We start from the raw sequence: 21,156 nt of genomic DNA on the forward strand, positions 1-21,156 counted from the left end.
ATTAGGTATTGGAAAAGATGGGAGAACATACAAAACACCTTCTGCCACTGCATAAACTCATCATATGCCTACATTTGCAATACTGCATGCAGCCCTGTTCTCCTTCTCTGCCTTAAAAATGGCATAGATGAAATAAAAAAAAGTCCAGAGGGGTGTGGGAACAATTCCCACAAAGAAGAACTAGGATTCTTCAGCCTGGAAGAAAGATAACTGATACAATACTGGCCTGCATGAATGGTACAGAAAGAGTGAATAAGACATAGTTATTCACTGCATCCCAGAAGACCCATGGACATTATCAAGAAACAGAATTAAAGTAAACAAAATGCCTCATTATGGAACTCAATGTCACAAAACATCATGAAAGATTAAAAAAAAAAATCTAGACAATTTTACAGAGGATCATTCCATTCATGATCTAGATAGAACACCTGGCTCAAGACATTCCTACTTAACAGGTAATTACAGAAAACCGAGAATATGCATCTATGCAAGCTCATTTTCTCTGTTTCTTACAGTCTTTCTTCAAGAACTCACTTCCAGCCAAACAGGATACTGGTATATTCTGAACCAGTACAAGCCTCCCTTACTTGCTTCTTATCCTATGAGAGAAATCAGAAAATACTGGAAGAGAGCACAGGCATTGCAACTAGTATGAATCCAGAGATTCTAGTTTTGTGACATTTTGGTGGGAAAGAATCTGTAAAATGGAAGTCTGGATAACAAAAGGGTTGATGCAAATCTTTGGAGTAGAGATATGGCTAAAAAGGCTGAACGGGGATAAATTAACAATACAAGAAGGTGAAGAGATCATCTTTCATTCCTATGTGTATATGAGCTGCTGAGCTGAGTTCTAGACAAAACTAATAATAGAGTAGTGATTAGTCCGGTGTAGGACAGAAAGATACCTTCCCTGTATAAGTTGCTGTAGACGCTAGACATCCTAAGTAGACAAAGACCGTGAGGACAAAAGTAGTTTCTTACACACCATAAGTAGGTATCCAGTAATAAGTGCAATACAAAGTTATCAAGGGTGTATTTCTGAAACCTGATGGTTGTAAGATTGGAAGGCAAAAGATGCTGGCTCTATGTGATCTGGAAAAGTTATGTCATAAAGCACACACATAGCATGGTTCCACCCTAAAAATGCTATTATGTAGTTCAATAACTTCCTGGCCTCTTGAAAACCTTGGAATAAACATTCTGAAACACATTTAAAAGATGATAACCATGAAGTCAGACCTGAGAAAGGCAAGAAGTATTTCTTAGAGCCCATCTGCAATGGACAAGGAAAAAAAAATGGTGTGCTTTGAAAGACATTCAGAAGAGATATGCTAATGCTTTCCTGCAGTCAGCAGTAAGATATCCTTGGAGTTTCTGTTATAATGCTTTTCTAGCATAAAGTTTAGGAATTGCTTATGAGTTTACCGTATGATGAAAAAGCCATAATTTCATGATCAAGGATAATTCTGATTAAAATCCCAGTGTGTGTAGAAGTGTACAGAGAAAAGGTGTCACTAAGTGTAGCAATTAGATCTTTTTAAAGGTGTATTAAATACACACAGAAGTGAAAGGCCTGATAGGATATGTCAAATTGGTGCCCGAAATGCTGGGAGTTGCAAATGAAGGAGGTTGGGGGCGGGGGGAGGGGGGGAATAGAAGAATGCACACACATAGTGTTGTTTTGAACTAGTTCAGCATATACTCCTTTGATCTTTGGTGACTGGTTTCCCTTCCTTTTCATTTTACGGTAAGGAAAAATGAAGTAAAAATCACTCCAATTCTTAAGTATTTTCCCAGAGAAGTATTTCTTTCCAGATATTTACTCTACGTGTTGTGAGAAGGATATCTGAAAAGAAACAAAAGCAGGCCTAGCAGGAGGCTGGAACTGATGCAGAAAAGGATGATTTTTAAAATTCCTCATACAGATGTTATAACTTGCCAAAATCTACATAAAAATAAAAATCTATATGTTGGCTGAAATGCTACACTGCCTGGCAGAATGAGATAGGGGGAGGGGGAAATCTAAAAAAAACCCTTGAGCTTTGTCTCATGCCAAAAGAGCTTAGTTGCATCTTCATCTGCTGAAGATTTTGGAAAACCTGCATTTTTTTGGTGCCTCACACACATCACTGCCTCATACAGTGGATACAAGGATTACTTAAAGACTAAGGACTGGGTTAAAAAACTCTTGATAGAGCACCATACACTTTTCTTTATGGCTTTTATTCTATTTGAGGGCCCAAGAGACCAATGACAGGCAATGGTGAGGCCTGAAGCCCCTAAGCAGTTGATTATTTCCCGACCCTTCAGTGACCTCCTAGTTATGTACACTGACTGAATGGACTACCTCAAGAGAATAACCCAGGGTTGAGAGGTTTACTCCAAGGGATGAAGAAAAGATGTTGTTCTCAGGAAAGTAAGCTTTTCTTGAGTATCTCTGCAGAAGAATCTCCTTCTGGAAATGACCCATACATGGATCAGCTGTCTGGAGTGCAGCCTTTACTGAGAGATTTGCCAAGATAAAATTGAGAGACAAACTGTTCCTCGTGTAAAATAAAGGCGGGGGGCGGGGGGGGGGGAGGGGGGGGGGGAAAGCTGCAGAACAGCTAGAAGAAAACCAGCATCAACTGTTGAAGGAAACAGAAGTACTACTAAGGAGCAGGCAGGCCCCGCTGAGCTCCACACTATTACTACAGCCACCTAGAATGAAGTGGGAGATAGTCTGTCCATTACAGTTGGGGACAGAAAGACATACCATAGCTAGGACAGCCAGAAGAGATACAGCAGTCAAAGCTTTAATTACTCTTTAGTTAAGTAGTTAAGTGACTGTGCACACAGATCCACAAGCATAGACTTGGAGAGTCACCTGGGTACTCAAGCACTCAAATGCTCTCAAGTCTTAAACCAGGATGAATTTATCTGCAGCTGCCTGCTGCAGGCAGCAAGATTCTTTGCTCTAGCAAAAGGGGCACAAAGCAGGCCCTGGACAATGGATGTTATCCACTTACAGCAAGTGACAGAGGCCAAAACTTCCCCCCCACATTCTACTACTACTCTTTACTCCAGAACATAAAACCAGAAGAAAACTAGGCATGCTTGTTACACACAATTCTCAGCAAATCAGCCATCACTAAAGCACAATGCAAATATCCTACCCAAAACTGAATGTGACGAGTTTGGAGGTTTCATTCTAGAAAGGACAAAATAGGACAATGCTTCAAGCAGCAAGAAGTTGAAGTCCTCAGGTTTGATTCCACAAGCAGGCAAAGGGGAACCCTCTAGAACTGTGGTGGGAAGCAAGTAGTACAAAGACAACCCTTTTGGCTATGAGCTTACCTGAGTTATTTCTGTCATCTATGTATCTGAGGTCATCAGCTGCATCAGGTGACTGGAAGAGAACAGAAGACATGAGCATCCACCTCTGTAATACTAGTGCCAGGTAATAATTCCCCACCTCCAGCCTTCCAACACACTACAGAGAACCTTTTGCCCTCAAAGGTGCTGATCATACAGCAGCTGGGGCATGACCCTCAGTGAATGCATGATTACAGCATTAATCCTTTGTGCTAAAGTCAAGCAGCCCATTGCCTGAATTGCAGGATGAGGTGTGTGTCTGCCCATCAGAGCTCTCCTCCTTTTACTTTGTGTGTGTAGGGAGGAGAGGATAGGAAGTGACATGAAAGGCAGAAAGCATAAAGACTATAGAAAATGAGTAGAAACATGGGAGGAGAGCAAAGACATGAGCTATGTTTCCTTGAGAGTCCTGGATCCTAATTCTGCATCTGCACTGTTCCCAGGCCTAGCTTCTTAGGCAAAATCAACTTTCTTCTTTATGTTCAGGTATGTATAGAGAACTGATGTGGGATAGGAAGCAGTTACATCCCAACAGGTGGCAAAGACAGCTTTGGAGAAATGACTAAGTGATAATCATGAAACTCCACCAGTTCCTCCTAATTGTAAAGCCCTCACAAAATGAAGGTCATTCCAACAACCGGAGCTGTCTGTAGCTCATCAGACCAGAGTGACAACACCATGAGAAAACAACTTTGTTCATGGTCATGAACTTGAGGTGGCTTGAAAATCTGCACTACTCTGGGGACAGGCATAGATGTCCCAAGCCCTACTTATTTTGCTGAAATAGAGAATTTGATCTAGCTGTATATAGTGCTTCAAGGACAGAATGGTCAAAGTATTCTGTTGAGGTATTCGGTTTACTTCAAAAGTGGCTGCATGTGTTACTTCTACTATTCTTTCTAGGTTTGTACAGAATACACTGAGCTCAATGCTTCTCTGAGCTATACAAAATGTAAGGATAGGGTTTCAGAAGAGCTCAGTATTCAGCAAGTTTAATAATGCCAAAACCATCTGAAAGTTCTGGCCACTACTGATCCAAATCTATCTTTTAGGGGTCTTCTTGCTCAGCTCAAGAGCACAAGTGAGGAGTAGCTTAATTTTTCTTTAGTTGTAGGATAAAGATGGCAGCTCTATACACTTACATGGAAAGCATTAGGGAAGTTTCACAGCTGTGAGAGTGCAAGAAACCCACATTTCCATATAATCTGGTCTATTTTGTGGAAGCAGCAAAATTGGAGGAAGCAGGAAAGAGGGGGAGATGATCTCAGCCTATTTAGTGCTTTAGAAATAAAGCAAATGTATGGTAGAAGTCATGCTCTTCATGAAGAGTAGAGAGCAAAGCACAGGGGGCTGTGATGACTTTGCCATGCATTGCTGAGGACACAGCCCAGCCAAACAGCACTGCACTGATCCAAAGTGAGTGATGTAGTTGTGACTATGGCCAGGAGGAAATACAGTCTCTTAATTACTGCACTGCTGAGAAGAGGTCCAGAGGAACTGACTGATGATTTGGACGTGTAGCCTCCTTTGGAGGCACCTTCTCTGCTGCATGAAGACCCAGTGCTGCACTGTGGCCTCAGCAGAGGCTTGGGGAAACTTGGGTAGTCCAGAGCTGTCCCTGGAGCTTGAGTAGCCAGCCCTCTAACTCACTTGGTACAGAATGTGGACAGCTGCACACCCCAATAGGGAAGAGATTCTTAGAGAAAAAGATGAGTGACTACCAACAGCTGAGCAATACCACCAGTGAAAGGAGTCAGCCAAGAATATGCATCAAATCATGTATAACCGCCTGAGAATCCTCAAACTGCAACTCTGCTAAAGTCAGCCTGGCCTTGGGGATTACACCTTGGACCCGAGATCTTTGTGTCATGACAGCACGTTAAAGCCCAACATGTCAGTACTTGCTAGCTCTCCATACACAGCACAAATGTAACTGCAGGTATCTGCTTCATTGTCTTATATAAAAGTAAAAAAATACCTAAAAAAAAAAAATATATTACAGACATACAGTATCTGCTCAAATCAGCTGTCACAAATGCAATCAGTTAATGACTAATCCAGACAATATGAGAAAGGCAGTTCACATTCCTGGGCAACTGGTTCTAGGTGGCCCTGCTTGAGCAGGGGGGTCAGACAAGATGACCCCCAGAGGTCCCTTCCAACCTCAAACATTCTTTGATTCTATGACAAAGCAGCTTAAATGAAATGAGGTTCTTTCAGGAAGGAGAAGAACCTTGCCATGGCACTCACCCTCAAAACTTGGTGTTCTTTTACCACGTGATTACTTCACAGTTCATCTACAGCAGTTACAACATGGGAGAATTGTCACCACAGCTGCTTCTTGGGCAGGATGCGGGATACATTTCAGTTTGAAGTTAACATTTGGTCCAGTGTGCAATTTGTTGGCAATCATTTCTATAGGCTTTTCTTCCCTTTTAGTTCTCATCTTTCACTTCAAAATATTTCAGGACCAATTAAGGTGAAGATGTAGCTGCTTTATATTTGCAAAGCTTTTGTCATTAATTTTAAAACTATCTGGACCAACTTTTTCACAATTCCACTTGATTGATGTCTCCAATAAACCCTCAGTTATACAGCATGGCTGGTTGTCATTGCCTCCCACACAGACAAGGCCTTGGAAGAAGACTTCCTCAAGTCATTCACCCTCTGCTCTGAAGGTCATCACTTCATGTGCAGGCACTTCCAGCAAATCAAGCCCTAACCAATCTAATAGATGGTTCAGCATGCAGTTTATACCTGGATTTCGTAAACAGGTTTGGAGGAAGGAATAGCAGCAAACTCCCGGTAGTCAAACTTCTTTTCAGACATGGACTAGAAGGGACAGCAAAAGAGAAGAAACAGAGAAGAGAGAGTAAGGGGAGAGAAGCGGATGGAAAACCAGCAGCAAGCTAAGCAACCTATGCAGAGATAAAAGCAGAAGCAGAGCATCATTTTCAGTTAGCGCCAAGACTGCCTGAATACAGCCTCTGAAAATGAGGCATCTCTGGGACATTGTCCTCTTAGTTGTTTTGGTGTCAGGAGAGGGGTTCCAAGTTGCAGAGAAAACATGATGTGCTCCACTAAAATGCATATGCACACCAAGTTAGGTAGGAAACCTATTTTCATGGGAAAATTCATGGCAAGATTCCTGATGGCTGTAGCACAGTCAGGATTTCAATCCAGAGTTGGCTGTATTGTGTGACCTTGGACAAAACCAGGTCCCCTCTCTGTGCAGCTGCTCCCACTCTTCTGTTTGTCTGTCTTACTAATTTTGACAGTTCTCTGCAACAAAGTCCTGCTACATTTATAAAGTACTCAGAAAAAGGAAAGTAGGATTTCAGCTGAAGTTCTCAGTTTTATGCTGTTGAGGAAACAAGGGGCCAAAGTCTCTGAAGTGAAAGGCTTTCTGAAGACAGAGATGAAGAACCAAGAAAAGGATGAAATAATAAAACAGGGAAACAGAAAACAGATGTTACATCATAGCGGCAAAAAAGGGGGGATGCCTCTAGCAATGGGCACAGTACAGTCCCATCCACTGTGCCCTCTTCACAATTCTGTATATCATGCAGCCAGACCTCACTTAAGTATTTAAGTAGGGATCCCATGGCCCAGATGCACAGTCCACACCCAAGCTGAGTAACCAAAAAATCCCAGGATTATAGGCAAGATAACAAAAGCAAGCAGAAGTATGTCATACCAGCCTTCCCGGTGAAGTGACGTTTCTGGGACTGCAATCTGCAAAAGATGACAGAAAAGCACTATTTAGTGAATGGCTGTATTATATGCAACACTTCCCTGAATCTGCCCCTTCCATTTAGCAGCATTTTTTCTGCTCAGGAAAGACACTGCCTTCTCAGAACAAATGCCTCTTTCCTGTTTTTTTAAAAAGTCATGATGCTGGTTTTGTTTCTGCTCTGGTTCCCTGGAACCATCCCTCAGATGTTCTCTCACATTTGCTATAGATCAGGCCCATTCCCTATGCTGAGAGATGTCATATACCCCAAAGGACCTTCCAATCTAGGCTGAAGGAGGAAATTGCTTTCAACAGGTCTGCTTTCAAGCAAGTTAAGCTAGAGAAGCATTAACTTTTTTCCTCAGAGATAGCTATACAGTACCTTCCAGTGGTGTTGGTGATGGGGTAGGAACAGGTGAAGGTGACTCTGCCAGCTGCTCCAGTGTGCTGCGTTTTTTCCCCTCCTTGGACTTAGCAATAACCATTTGGGCTTTAAGAGCATCCTGTTCAAGTGATTTCATCCTGCCTCAGAAATGAGGGAGGGAGAAAAAAGACATCAGACATTGCCTTCTTGATAAGAGATAATGCTACCTTCTGTGCCCAGCAGCTAGACCACAGTCAACAGGCTGAGTGCAGAAAGGCAAAATTAAGCACCCGTGGTTCCCTGAGGCAGACAGACTTTCAAAGCAGGAGAGAACAGCTTGGTTTTCTGTCATCCCGAAACACACATGCCATCATATGTGTTGAACAGACAGAGCCTAGAGCTAAGCATCAACACACTGAGAAGCTGCAGGCCTTTCCAGAGGTACCATATACGATGGGAGAGCAACCCAAGCTGGGAAAGGAACTGCAGGGGCTCAAATAAATAGGATCAGTTCTCAGGGCTTTACTCTCCTCTGTGCTTTCAGTGTGTTGCATCTTAACCCTCTTCAGCCATCAGGAGATTATGAAATAGCTAAGAAAAAGTGGGCTCAGCCCTCAGAAATGTCTGCTCCCTTCTCCCAATCAAACAGACCCAGCATCCCCCCTCATTCTCATTGAGACAACTGCCGGTAGTCTGTGGGACCTCAGGGAAATGAACACCAGCAACCACTAAAATTGCCTCCCTACCCCTAGCAGGCCACAGCTGGGAGCACTGCATTAGGATGTAGGGATACAGACAGGGCTGTTGAGCATGCAGCTGGCAGGGAGGGGGCTGTGCACACCTGGATTGGCTTCCTGACCCAGGGATTCTTGAGGCGTGACTCTGCATTGGACTAGACATCTGAGCTGGCCTGGCCCCGGGAGCAGGTGCCCACTGTCGGGACTGGTACAGCTTCCTGGCCAGATCCTGCTCGTACTGTTTAATACTGTCTTCAAGAGCTGAGGATCTGAGGAGGAGGAGGAGGAGGAGGAAGAGGAGGAGGAAGAGGAAGAGGAGATGATGGTGATGAACATCGCAGCGGACAAGCGCAGGGAAAGAAAGAAACAGATACAGGAACATACCCTGGCAAGGAGAAATGTGGGTGTGATATAGGGGTAGCCTCGATTAAAACAGGCCTCTATATCTGATCCTGTCCAACACCAACTGTTGCAGAAAGAAGCAGGAACCTTCAGAGGGCAATCTGGGATGATGTGCCCAGGAGCATTAGCTTTCAGAGCCTCAGCATCTAGAGAGTGCCCTCCTCATAGGCTAGGAGGAGAGGACTAGAAACACCCAGCAGACCAATGGAAAAGGCCTAGGAGGTAGTTACAAAGAAGTGTGTATGTGTGAAGCAGACTGAGGGAGTACAGGGTGTGAGTGTGCGTGCACGCATTTGATAAGTCTCTTAGTGTACATTTGCATACATATATCTGACCACCTGTTAGCATGCACCTTTCTTTGACCACGAGAAAAGGGGAAGCAAAATGGACAAGCACATTACGAAAGGTCTGTTTGCCACCGGCCCTGAACACATGCAATTGGAGAGGTGAGTGCATCTGTAAAATAGCATGTGGCATGGTAGGAAAACTGCCAAGATGCATATAGCACTTGCTGGACACCTGCCCCCCTCGATATGTGCCTGTACCTTCTTAATCACACTCTTCCTACGGCACAAATGCCGGCGGCTGTGTGTGCCCAGAACACTTATGTAGTGTGGGTCCCAGTGTGTTTGTCCCAACAGAGCACAGGGGTATGTGCTGGGGGGGTGGGGGGGCAGTGGACAGGGGAAGGGGGGGGCGCATCACATGTCCTGGCAGAGCACTGATGACACAGGGAGAAAAAGGAAAGCCCAAGAAGGTGCAAACTGATGGGGTCACGAGTGACAGCACACAGACCAGAGAACTGGAAAGAAGCAGAAGATAGAAGATTAGAAAGAAAGTAATAAAATCAGTGGCATGCACTTAAAGAAAATACAGGTTAGTGAGGCTGCAGCACCACGTGCAGGGCAATACAGTCCTCCCTCACACACAGCACATGTAGTGCTGCCTGGGGGCCTCTGGGAATAAGACCTGAGCCCTGGCTGCCATCATGTCACTGTGCCTGTTCTAGCAGTTATGGAAGAGAGATCCTAAGAAGACCAGATCATCACGGGAGATCTGCAGTAGCAGGGAAGAATCCATCCTTGTCTTACAAAAAGGAGCACATTATGGTGACTGACTGATTCCTGCCAATACCAAAATAAGCATGGCCTTAACCCTACCCAAGGAATCAGCCAGGCACTTCTCCAAGAACTGAATAAAAAGCTACACCTTGGTATCAGAAGTGGAGCCGAGGACCTGGTCTGCAGAACTTAAAAACAGTACATTGGATCTGATAACTAAAAAGCAAGAAGTTGCAAGAAGCTTTTCCTTGTCAAGTATTCTTACCTCTAAAAGGCTCTCCCTTCACTAGTTCATTTTCCATGAACAAAACATGCTTAGAAGAGAAGAGACTGAACGTTTGGAATGCAGGGAACTGTCTCCTGCCCATAGTGGACAAAACCACTGTACTCAACAATCACTAACCCTTCTACAGCGTAATGTAGAACTTTTACTGTGCCCTAAGCAATTTCAGCAAAATCCTAGCTAATCCAAAACTTAGTCAGATGTACAGTAATGTTACAGAAGCAAATCATGTAGTCACCTAAAAAAATCCTGCCCCCGCTCCGCCCCAGCATTTTCAGATTTCTTTATCTGATGGCAACAGCAACAAGTTCACAGAAGAACAAGAGTCCTGAGGCAAGTGGCATACATTCTGTGACGTGAGCAATGTCCTTTTAAGGGTTTTGCTTTCAAAGGTTTGTGCAGGCAATGTCATGTTTCTCCTCTCTACACCCATCTTAAACAAAGCTTTTATTATAGCATTCCTTGGATATATTAATGCTTAAGCTTAGGAGGAATCAGAGCTGACATTACCTCATAAAGCCTGCCCCATTGTATGAAGAAATATGCATGGGAAGTGGAGGCATGAGGGAAAGAAAATCCTGCATATCTAATAGGGAAGAGATGACAGATCAATCCCTACCACCTCTCCAAGCACAGTGATGTTGATTTTCAGGAGGAGAAGCCTGACAGACAACTTCTGTTTTGTTGGATCAAATACAACAGTGGAGCTTTTTTTTTTTTTTTTACATGTGAAGACTGAGCAGCAATTCTGTGCAAGATGTCTACTCCTGACAACACTGTGGTGCTTACACAGCATCATACTGACAGTTGGTTTTTAATGTATTCCACACTCATAGCCTTCCTGTGAGACAGAGAAGTGCTATTACAGTCCTCTCTCCATGCATCTGCAGCACAGAGGGACTCAGTGATCTGTCCAATGTCATTAAGAATTATATGCCAGAGCAAGAATTTGGATCCTGTCGTCTCAGTCCCAGCCAGTGTCTTCTAAGTGATAGCTTTCTAAGCACACATTTGGCTCCACAACACCTAGGCAGCTTCTAGCCCTATAACACAAGGGCAAGGTGTCTGTTTTGGCAGGCATTGTTAACAAATTCTCTTCCACTTGTATTTTTGTAAAAGGGTTGTTACTGGCTTAATGTGAAAATACAGAACTTCCACTTGCAAATGATGCCACCTGAAAAGTTGACACAGAAACCATGGGAACAGCATCAACTAGAACAGGCATGAGATGCCAAATATAGCAGAACATTCAGTGAATCAGAGCAGCAGACAGAATCCCACAGTATTTGGAGCACGAAACAACAGCACAGGGTGGAAACAATCCTGGCAGAGCATACTCTGTTGACATCCTGGTCACCACTGTGCCTGTATGTAGGCATCCTCATTAGGGGGGAGCTGGGGAAGAAGAGATTACTAAGTATAGACTCACAGAGTAATTCATGTTGGAAGGGACCTCTGGAGGTCATCTGATCCAAAAGCTGCTCAAAGCAGGGCCAGCATCAAAGGTCAGACAAACATGCTACAAGATGACAGAAATCAATCTCTTCCAAACCAATGTTCCATATAACAAACAGGCTTTCCAGTGACCTGTTCAGCTTTCTGACACTAAGGCAATGCTTCAGAAAAAAATTTCCAGCTGAGAAGACCAGGCAAAGGACTCATCCAAGGCAAAGAGTTGGAGCATACCAAGAAAGTTTTTCTTGAAGGGCAAAAGCCCTGGTACTAGGAACATTAGTCCAGCTCTGAATAAACCACAAGCTGATCTCTTACGTAATCAAGTAACAATGGGAGGCTTTGTACCCTCAAAGCCCTAGATAATTAGCCAGCTCTCATTGAGGATTCCACTATATATTTCTTCATCCTCAGAGCCTCCCCATAAGATGACAGCACCATTATCATCCATGTCTAAGCACAAACACTGGAATTGCCAAGTGGTATCACAACTCATGGTAAATCCCTCCAGCATCTTATCTAGCAGGCTGGCAAGGATGAGTCGCTAGCAGCCCTGTTGCTCTAAAAGCTCTCATTCAAATCCCAAAAGAGACTGTTTCAGATCGTCCTTTGAATGCCTCCTAGAGGAACATTACGGGAAAACTGTAACTAGTTATGGGAGCAGCTGGACTAATTTTTGAAAGGAATTATATGACACGGTAAATGCCTGGACTAGCTTCAAGTCTTAATTTCTGAGCTAGGAAGTTCTCTTTCTTCCAAAACAATTTTTAATCACTCTTTCATAGCTGATGAAACAGCTTGTGTGGATAAGAATGACCTCATCTTGCTAATTTCTTGGCTTCAGCAAGTTTTCCAGTCTAGCAACACTGAATATGTGAAATGCTCTTTCCATTTTTCATTTTGAATATGTCACCTTGCAGCTTCAATAAATATCATCTTTTTCATGCGTTACAAAGAAGGTGGGAAGCTGTGTGCTGAGAGGGAAGGAATACATTCATCATCGCGTAAAGGTGTTTATGTTTTTTATAAAACTCCACTGCCTTCATGATTGTGCAAGCACTGTTGACATGTAAGAGACATCTCACCCATGTAGCTGTCAGAAGCAGATGAGCTCAGCCAAGCGGCAGATGCTTTGCACTGTTTAAACAGATACTATATAATCTCCCCTAACATCTGACTTGGGAAGGCTTGTTTATTCCCTGTTTTTAAAAACATGTAATCCAAAACACATGCAGCAAGTCCCCTTTTCCTGAACTAGCCTAGTAAAGAGAACAGTGAAGGTTCTTCTGTCTCACCGTGCTGCCCTCCACATTGCTCGTTTCTCTGCCTCCAGAGCACGTCGTTCTGCTGGAGAAAGCTCCTTCTCTTGACCACTCAGAAGCTCAGGACTCTGCATTCGCAATCGCTCCTGGTGCCGCCGTTCAGCTTTGGCTGTCCGCACAGGTGCCACTGGATCGCCTGCTCCAAGATATAATGGACTCAACCTGGGCAGAGAAAGAACAGTGAGAGGTAGGCTGGCCTGGTCCACCACAACTCTTACCTGCCTGTTTTCAAGATAAAAGGTGATGACCAACACCCCCAATCAACTGTTCAGTACCACATCCAAGGACATCACCTTGGGAGATGGAAGGACATATACAGAGGTTTCTCTTAAGAAGTTGGTTCTGATCACAGTTTCCCTTTCTCTGCTAAATCCTTCCTTTTACACCTTACATCTGCCAAAAAGGAGGAGCCACCTGCTCCATCATCTGGCAGCTCCTAGGCAAAGGACATTGCTGATCCACTTACCCAGACATAGAGTTGGTTCTCTGTTCAGGCTTAATTCCCTCTTCCAGTGAATTCCTCTGTGAGCTGCTGTTCTCATTGACCTCAGAGGGCCTAGAGCAAAACAAGCACATCAGCTAGCAGTACCACAGGCTGGCACACCCAAGAAAGGTTCGGAACAGATCCAAGCCCCAGAAAGCAACTGTCGTGGTTTAACCCCAGCCAGCAACTACGCACCACACAGCCGCTCACTCACTTCCCCCCTCACCCAGTGGGATGGGGGAGAGAATCGGAAGGAAAAAGGTAAAACTCTGTCCTGGTTTTGGCTGGGATAGAGTTAATTGTCTTCCTAGTAGCTGGTATAGTGCTATGTTTTGGGTTCAGTATGAGAAGAATGTTGGTAACACACTGATGTTTTCAGTTGTTGCTAAGTAGTGTTTATATTAAGTCAAGGATTTTTCAGCTTCTCATGCCCAGCCAGCAAGAAGGCTGGAGAGGCACAAGAAGTTGGGAGGGGACACAGCCAGGACAGCTGACCCAAACTGGCCAAAGGGATATTCCATATCATGTGACATCATGCCCAGTATATAAACTGGGGAGAGTGGGGCTAGGAGGAATTGCCGCTCAGAAACTAACTGGGCATCAGTCAGCGGGTGGTGGGCAATTGCATTGTGCATCACTTGTATATTCCAATCCTTTTTAAAAAATGATAATAATAACAACAACATTTATTATTCTTATTATTGTCATTTTATTATTGTTATTATTATCATTATTAGTTTCTTCCTTTCTGTCCTATCAAACTGTTCTTATCTCAACCCATGAGTTTTACATATTTTTTCCTGATTCTCTCCCCCATCCCACTGGGGGGGGGCGGGGCTCGGAGTGAGCAAGCGTCTGCGTGGTGCTTAGTTGCTGGCTGGGGTTAAACCATGACAAACTCATGGGTTGAAATAAGAAAGGAAAAAAAAATAATAATAACAATAATAAAATGACAGTAATAATAAAAGAATTGGAATATACCAAAAGTGATGCATAACGCAATTGCTCACCATCGCTGACCGATGCCCAGTTAGTTCCCCAAGCAGCCATGCGCTTCCCCCAGCCAACTCCCCCCAGTTTATATACTGGGCATGATGTCACATGATATGGAATATCCCTTTGGCCAGTTTGGGTCAGCTGTCCTGGCTGTGTCCCCTCCCAACTTCTTGTGCCCCTCCAGCCTTCTTGCTGGCTGGGCATGAGAAGCTGAAAAATCCTTGACTTAATATAAACACTACTTAGCAACAACTGAAAACATCAGTGTGTTACCAACATTCTTCTCATACTAAATCCAAAACATAATGCTGTACCAGCTACTAGAAAGAAAATTAACTCTATCCTTGCCGAAACCAGGACAGCAACAACTAGTTCATTTGAAGACACAAGCCTTAATGATTTTGCTCAACAGCACCTTCTCCATTGCTGCAAACATTTCCTTGTTGATTTCATAAATGTTCACGCTCTCTAACATCAGAACTCATTTTCTTCATTTGGAGATCAACCATCCACTAACACACACACTCTTCAAATGTAAGGCATTGTGTTTGCTGACAAGTTCTTGCAGAGTTCTAGCCTGGCTCTTTCCAGCTACCATTATGTGATGGGCAGCCTGGCTGCTTCCAGCTTTTTCCTTTGCTGATGTCAGATATGCATGAATGTTAGCAAAGGATGACCCTCCTGGGCTGTAAGTGAATGCACATCTGGGCTAGGGACGAATCCTGAGTGATATCAGAACAGTGACTCTCAATGTAGCCACTCTATGCACAACTGCTTGACACATTGAGGCTTTATGCTCATAACCAAATTACTGCAAAGATCAGCAAAGATCAGATCAGCTGAGCTGTAGCTACCATCTGCACTCTTAAGTTATGCACATGCAGATACCACTCAGTTTAATCTGTAATGAAAGGGGGTCACCCAAGCCTGTTTTCCACAGGTTAAGAACATGCACACCGTTACTGTGGCTCAGTTGGCAGTGAGAAAGTTTATCATGACTCTGAGCCCTTATTTTTACGGCTCAAGTTTATTTTGATGAAATTTCAGTTTCTATTCTAGCATAACAAAAAAAGTATTTCAAGAAACACAAATTCAGTCTATTCCACTGCCTCGCCTTTGTTCAAGCATAAATAATAAGCAACTGAAAGTCATCTGATGGATTGATCCAGCCTTACTGTTGTCCTACATTTCAATATGAAAACAGAAGGGATAAGTAGGCTTTCGCATGAAACCAAGAAGCTGGTTTGCATTTGGCTGCTGTCCTTCCTTAGAGTTGCCCTGTCAGCACAGGAGGTGGAAGGTCTCAGTGCATTCATTATGTGAGAAGTTCCTCAACAAAGACTGGACAGAAACAAGGGAGAGAAATGAGATTCAAAGTGACAGGATAAGTGTTTTCAGCCTCTGTAAGACTGACAATAGAAGTGTTTGTGAAGAGAAGAACGTCTGTACCAAAGACTCAGAAGAGAGAGTCAGGTAAGGACAGCTTCAGCTTTATTTTAGTGTAGCTTATTTTTATCGGAAGTCTTATGAGAAGCCTTTTCTCATTTCCCAGCTCTATGCCCAAGAATTAGAAAAACAACATCAAGGCAACCTGGAGGACGAGTCCAGGAGAACCAGGAAACAAAAGCCTAAAAAAACCCCAAACCTAGATTCAGCATCAGGACTTATCTTGAATTAGCTACCTCTAAAAATCAACATCTCTACATACCCCAGTACATAGCTGAAGCAGCTATTCTGAAAAGAAAGAGCTAGAAAAACCTGTCCATTTCTATGCTGAAGAAGAAATTCTGCCCAGCCCTCTTCCCTGAAAATTATTGATACTGGGACACTTCTGACACATGTAGGTGGTACTGAGCTACCAGTCTTGTCTTACCGAGTTGCTGGAGCCTGGATGCTCCTTCCATTTAGTCTCTCAATCTTGTACTCAACTCCTTCAATGATGACACTGGACTGCATGCTCATCTCAGGCACTTGTTTTACCATCTCATCCTCTTCTGCCTCTTCCTCCAACAGAAGGGTACGTTTCTGCTGCAGTTTTCGAGCTGCCAAAATAAGACAGGCTCATCTTACACCACAAAGCACTTGCTAAACCCCCACAAGGATGCAGCCTCTGGGCAGGTCCTTACGCTCATCATCCCTGCAAATTTGTGCTGTTTTAAGTCCATACCCTCTCCATGGATGCCTTTGTTTCTCCTCCACTCCACTAATGCTTCAGATGTAACAAACTCTGCACCATTCCCCCAGTCCCTCCTTCCTTATTCACTAAACTTCCACTCCTGGACACTCTGTAGAACAGATGTCCAACAGTTCATCATGCTGAGTGTACTCATCCTCCAACTGGAAGTTGTGTGCAGACTCGCAAACTCTTCTGCCCCATTCCCCAGAGCGGACAGCCACAGGAATCTGCATACATGTTTGGAGTCTGATCTTCCCACTTGCCTCCTGGAGGGACCAAAGCCTGAAGTGCTGGTGACAGGCCTCCACACATGACAGTGGAGTGGGGGAACCATTAGGCAGGCAGACATACAGGTCACAAGGGGATCAGGGACAAAAGGGGCCAGAAAGCAGGCTGCTCTCTGCAGGTAGGTATTCTGCAGGTGACCAGTGACCAGTGGTGTTCCTCAGGGTTCAATTCTAGGGCCATTTCTGTTCAATATTTTTATCAACAATCTGGGTGCAGGAGTTGAATGCACCCTTAGCAAGTTTGCTGATGATACTAAGCTGGGAGGTGCTGTTGACTCTCTCAAGGGACATGAGGCCTTGCAGAGGGATTGGGCAATCATCAATGGCATGACATTTAACTACCACAAATGCCGGATTCTGCACCTGGGACAGAGTAATGCCAGGCACAAGTGTAATTTGGGAGATGAGTGGCTGGAGAGCAGCCCTGCAGAAAGGGATCTGGGGGTGCTGGTCAGCAGCAGGCTCAATAGGATTCAGCAGTGTGCCCTGGCACCAAGAGGGCAAATGGCATCCTGGGGGGCATCAAACACAGCATGAGCAGCGGCCACCTTGAATACTGCGTGCAGTTCTGGGCCCCACCATTTAGGAAGGGTGTGAAGGTACTTGGATGCATCCAGAGGAGGGCAACAAAGCTGGTGACAGGGCTGGAAGGCATGTCCTATGAAAAGTGGCTAAGAACTCTGCGTTTGCCTAGTTTGGAGAAAAGGGGGCTGAGGGAGGGGCAACCTCATTGCTCTCTGCAGCTTCCTGAGCAGGGGGAGTAGAGAAGGAGGTGCTGATCTCTTCTCCCTGGGACGCAGGGACAGGACACCTGGGAATGGTTCAAAGTTGCATCAGGGGAGGTTCACACTTGACATCTGGAAGCATTTCTTTACTGAGAGAGTGGTCAAACAGTGGCACAGGCTTCCTAGAGAGGTGGTCAATGCCTCATGTCTGTCAGTGTTTAAGAGGCATTTGGAAAATGCCCTTAATAACACAGAATCACACAATGGGTTGGGTTGGAAGGGACCTTAAAGATCATCTAGTTCCACCCCCGCTGCCATGGGCAGGGACACCTTCCACCAGACCAGGTTGCTCAAAGCCCCATCCAACCTGGCCTTTAACACTTCCAGGGATGGGGCAGCCACAACCTCTCTGGGCAACCTGGTCCAGTGCCTCACCACCCTCACAGTGAAGAACTTCCTTACATCTAAACTAAATCTGCCCTCTTTCAGTTTAAAGCCATTACCCCTTGTCCTATCACCACCTGCCCTTGTAAAAAGTCCCTCTCTGGCTTTCTTGTAGGCCCCCTTTTAAGTACTGGAAGGCTGCTCGAAGGTCTCCCCTGAGCCTTCTCTTCTCCATGCTGAACAAACCCAACTCTCTCAGCCTGTCTCCACAGGAGAGGTGCTCCAGCCCTCTGATCACATTTGTGTCCCTCCTCTGGACTCGCTCCAACAGGTCCATGTCTGTCTTATGTTGGGGACCCCAGAGCTGGATGCAGTGCTCCAGGTGGGGTCTCACCAGAGCGGAGCAGAGGGGGAGAATCACCTCTCTTGACCTGATGGCCACGCTTCTTTTGATGCAGCCCAGCATACGCTTAGCTTTCTGGGTTGCAAATGCACATTGCTGGGTCACATTGAGCTTGTCAACCAACATTCCCAAGCCCTCTTCCTCAGGGCTGCTCTCAATCCACTCATTGCCCAGCCTGTATTTGTGCTTGGGATTGCCCTAACCCATGTGTAGGACCTTGCACTTGGCCTTGTTGAACTTCATGCTTTAACTTTTGGTCAGCCCTGAATTGCACAGGCAGTTGGACTAGGTGATTGTTGTAGGTCCCTTCCAACTGAAATATTCTATTCTATTCTGACCTGCCTACCATAACTGCAAAGTAATAATGCTGCTTGGCCTCTTTTATTAAATATTTTTTAAATTGAAAAACACAAACAGAACATTTGTGCAAGTAGGTGTGCCTATATGCTGAAATTTCTAATGCTGCAGTTTGCTAGCAGTGGGAGCTCAAAGCAGCAGAAACCTTTGTGTAAGTGCTGGAATTACAAAGATCCAGAGGATGTAACTTATCACTTTCAGATATTTGATTGGGATGTTTCATCCTGAGTGAGCTAAAACTGAATTTATTGTCTGGACAATCTTCACTATGGGATCTCTCTTTCCCAGAGGGCTTTGGTGGGTTTTTTTGGTTTTTGGTTTTTTTTTTAATTCTAGTACTTGGAGATATCCTGGTTAGAGGTGATGTTTCTTCTCATCTACCCCACTTAAGAAATCTCAAAAAAAGCTGAAATGCAAGCCTGAAACTCGTTATTACTCTACAGTTTCTCCTTCCATACTTTGTACCGAGATCTTTGCATCTCCTACATCTCTCTCTTAGCCTACAGTTAGAGTCTGATGTACCCAGATAACTTCTTATGTTGGACCTGTGATTCTTTTGGCCACATTGCATTGAAGAAGCCCCAAATGACAAGTTGCAATTTCTTTTCCTTACCTTCCTTTCTACCTTTTATGAGCTTACTCTTGTCTTAAAATGTATTCATGTTCCTGAAATACTAAGTGAAAATGAGAAGGCTTCTAATGCTCTGGACAAATTCACAAACAGCCTCTGAAGAAGAGTATAGGAGATAAGGTGGGAAAGAGAAGACTAGCTATTTATAAAATGAAAAAAAACCACCAAACAAAACAAAAAAAAGAAACAACCCCAAAAAATCCCACCACAAAACAAAACCCCCAAAACCCAACAATTTACAAAAGAAATTCTATGATAATCTTTGCAAGCAACAGAGTCACAGCTCCCAAACCCAGGAGTCCAATTCCTGCTGTATTTTCTTATGGAACAGGACAGGATTTCAGTAGAAGCCCTTTTTTCCACTTAACATCATTCCTCATCACCTTTTAAAACAACTCTCAAGCAGGAGGAAATTACATCAAAAACTATAGCAGTAATTTTCCCTCCTGTTGCAAGTCCTGTGCAAAATCAGAGCACATACTGAGCAATAAAAGCTCTACTGTCAGATACTATGCAAGGATGCCATGGGCAACCCCATGTTGCTGCATATCAGCCTGGCCAGTTTACAAAGAAACATCATCATTTGTAGTAGCTTTTTAAAATTTTATTAAGTGTTTACCAACTAAAGGAAACCCTGACACCACAGCACTTCCAGCAGCCCACAAAGTAACAGTAGAGCATCCACAAAACTCTTTAACATTCAATTATTTTGAGCTGTTACCAGGCCTTATGAATAACCACCCATGGGCTTTTGGAAGTGCTGGATTTCTGGTGTGTGTGCTCTCTTATGCCTCCCACCATGGAGAAATTATTCACTCAACAGGCCGAATTTCCTTGCACAGTTTCCAACATACCTTCCTCTTCCTTCATTTTCTTCAGATCATCCTCTCCTACCAAGGAGACACGCTTGGGAGGCTTATCCATCTGCTGTTGCTTCACCTCAATTTCGAAATACTTCTGCCTCTCGCGGAAGGATCTCTGCTCAGGGCTGTGCAGTCCACTGGGATTGTGCGTGGCCACCTGCGAGAGCCACACCGGCACTGCCCACAGATCGACCGAGCCAAACCTCCCTCCCCACATCACCCCCAGTGTGTGCTCCACACCTGCCCACCCCAGCCACATGCTCCTCACCCTTCTCCTCCTCCCCACCCCTCCCCTGTGTGCCCACGCTGTGATCCTGTCTCCACATGCACAGCCCCAAAAGCCTGAATCCTCTGCGAGTCCCCACCCTACTTCTAGCTCCAGCCACCAGAACTCACCTCCGGGGCAGTTTTGGAATTCTCTGTGCTGGTCTGACCAGGCAATTCCTAAGAATACAGAGAAATGGGCACGTTCTAAAAAGAAAGCTTTCTACCACGGCTCCTGCCCTCCAGCCAAGTGTCACCAATGCCACATAAACAGCAGCAGTCCCGGACAAAAGCTGATGGACTGGTTCACAAAGCAGTCCCAGAATTAACACAAGACGATGCCACTTTAGGCTTAGCAATCATGAGTAATAAGGATTTACATTAAATTGAGGGCAAAACAGAAACAGATGGTGACAACTTTTAAAAGGGCAGAAAATGAAAAACATGGGGAAATAGGTGAAGAACAGGAGCAGAGGGCTTAGCTTAAGATGGAGGAGGCTTGGACTTTCTTTAAATCAGACACAACTATCGAAAATTTACTTCTAAGTAGTAGAAACACCATCAGGAAAGGAAGAAATCTATATTTACCAGAATAAATAACAGAATATTCGATTAGTAGAACTACAGGGGACAGAAAAAGAAACTGATCCACAAAATCCATCTATGAACCAGGAATCAGTAAGGGTAAAGTGAGAACTGCCAAAAAGTTATTAAAAATATGAAAGTTTTTTAATTATACAAATGAAAAGGAACCACAAGAAGAGAGCAAATAGACTATCTTCAACTTCAATTTATTCAAATGCACTCCAAAAACTAACAGAAAGTTTTAATTTTATAAGAGTAAGGAGCACAATAACAGAGAAGGGAAGAAGGGA

The 21,156-nt window shown here is 44.3% G+C and overlaps 1 protein-coding gene across 1 annotated transcript in view; it reads right to left on the bottom strand.

Annotated features, from left to right (window-relative positions):
- The window catches only part of SCRIB (scribbled planar cell polarity protein), a 120,042-nt gene that overhangs the window by 3,538 nt on the left and 95,348 nt on the right, over nt 1-21,156 (bottom strand). The window contains exons 34-42 of the mRNA XM_010566785.1: nt 20,414-20,461; nt 20,009-20,174; nt 16,065-16,233; nt 13,178-13,267; nt 12,685-12,873; nt 7,473-7,612; nt 7,055-7,092; nt 6,115-6,189; nt 3,340-3,391 (exon numbers count right to left, since the gene is read on the bottom strand). Of these exons, the coding sequence (XP_010565087.1) occupies nt 3,340-3,391; nt 6,115-6,189; nt 7,055-7,092; nt 7,473-7,612; nt 12,685-12,873; nt 13,178-13,267; nt 16,065-16,233; nt 20,009-20,174; nt 20,414-20,461 (967 nt within the window). The remainder of the gene's footprint in view (nt 1-3,339; nt 3,392-6,114; nt 6,190-7,054; nt 7,093-7,472; nt 7,613-12,684; nt 12,874-13,177; nt 13,268-16,064; nt 16,234-20,008; nt 20,175-20,413; nt 20,462-21,156) is intronic.

The sequence above is a fragment of the Haliaeetus leucocephalus genome, unplaced genomic scaffold (genome assembly GCF_000737465.1).
Source record: "Haliaeetus leucocephalus isolate CR32 unplaced genomic scaffold, Haliaeetus_leucocephalus-4.0 Scaffold218, whole genome shotgun sequence".
Lineage (NCBI taxonomy): Eukaryota > Metazoa > Chordata > Aves > Accipitriformes > Accipitridae > Haliaeetus > Haliaeetus leucocephalus.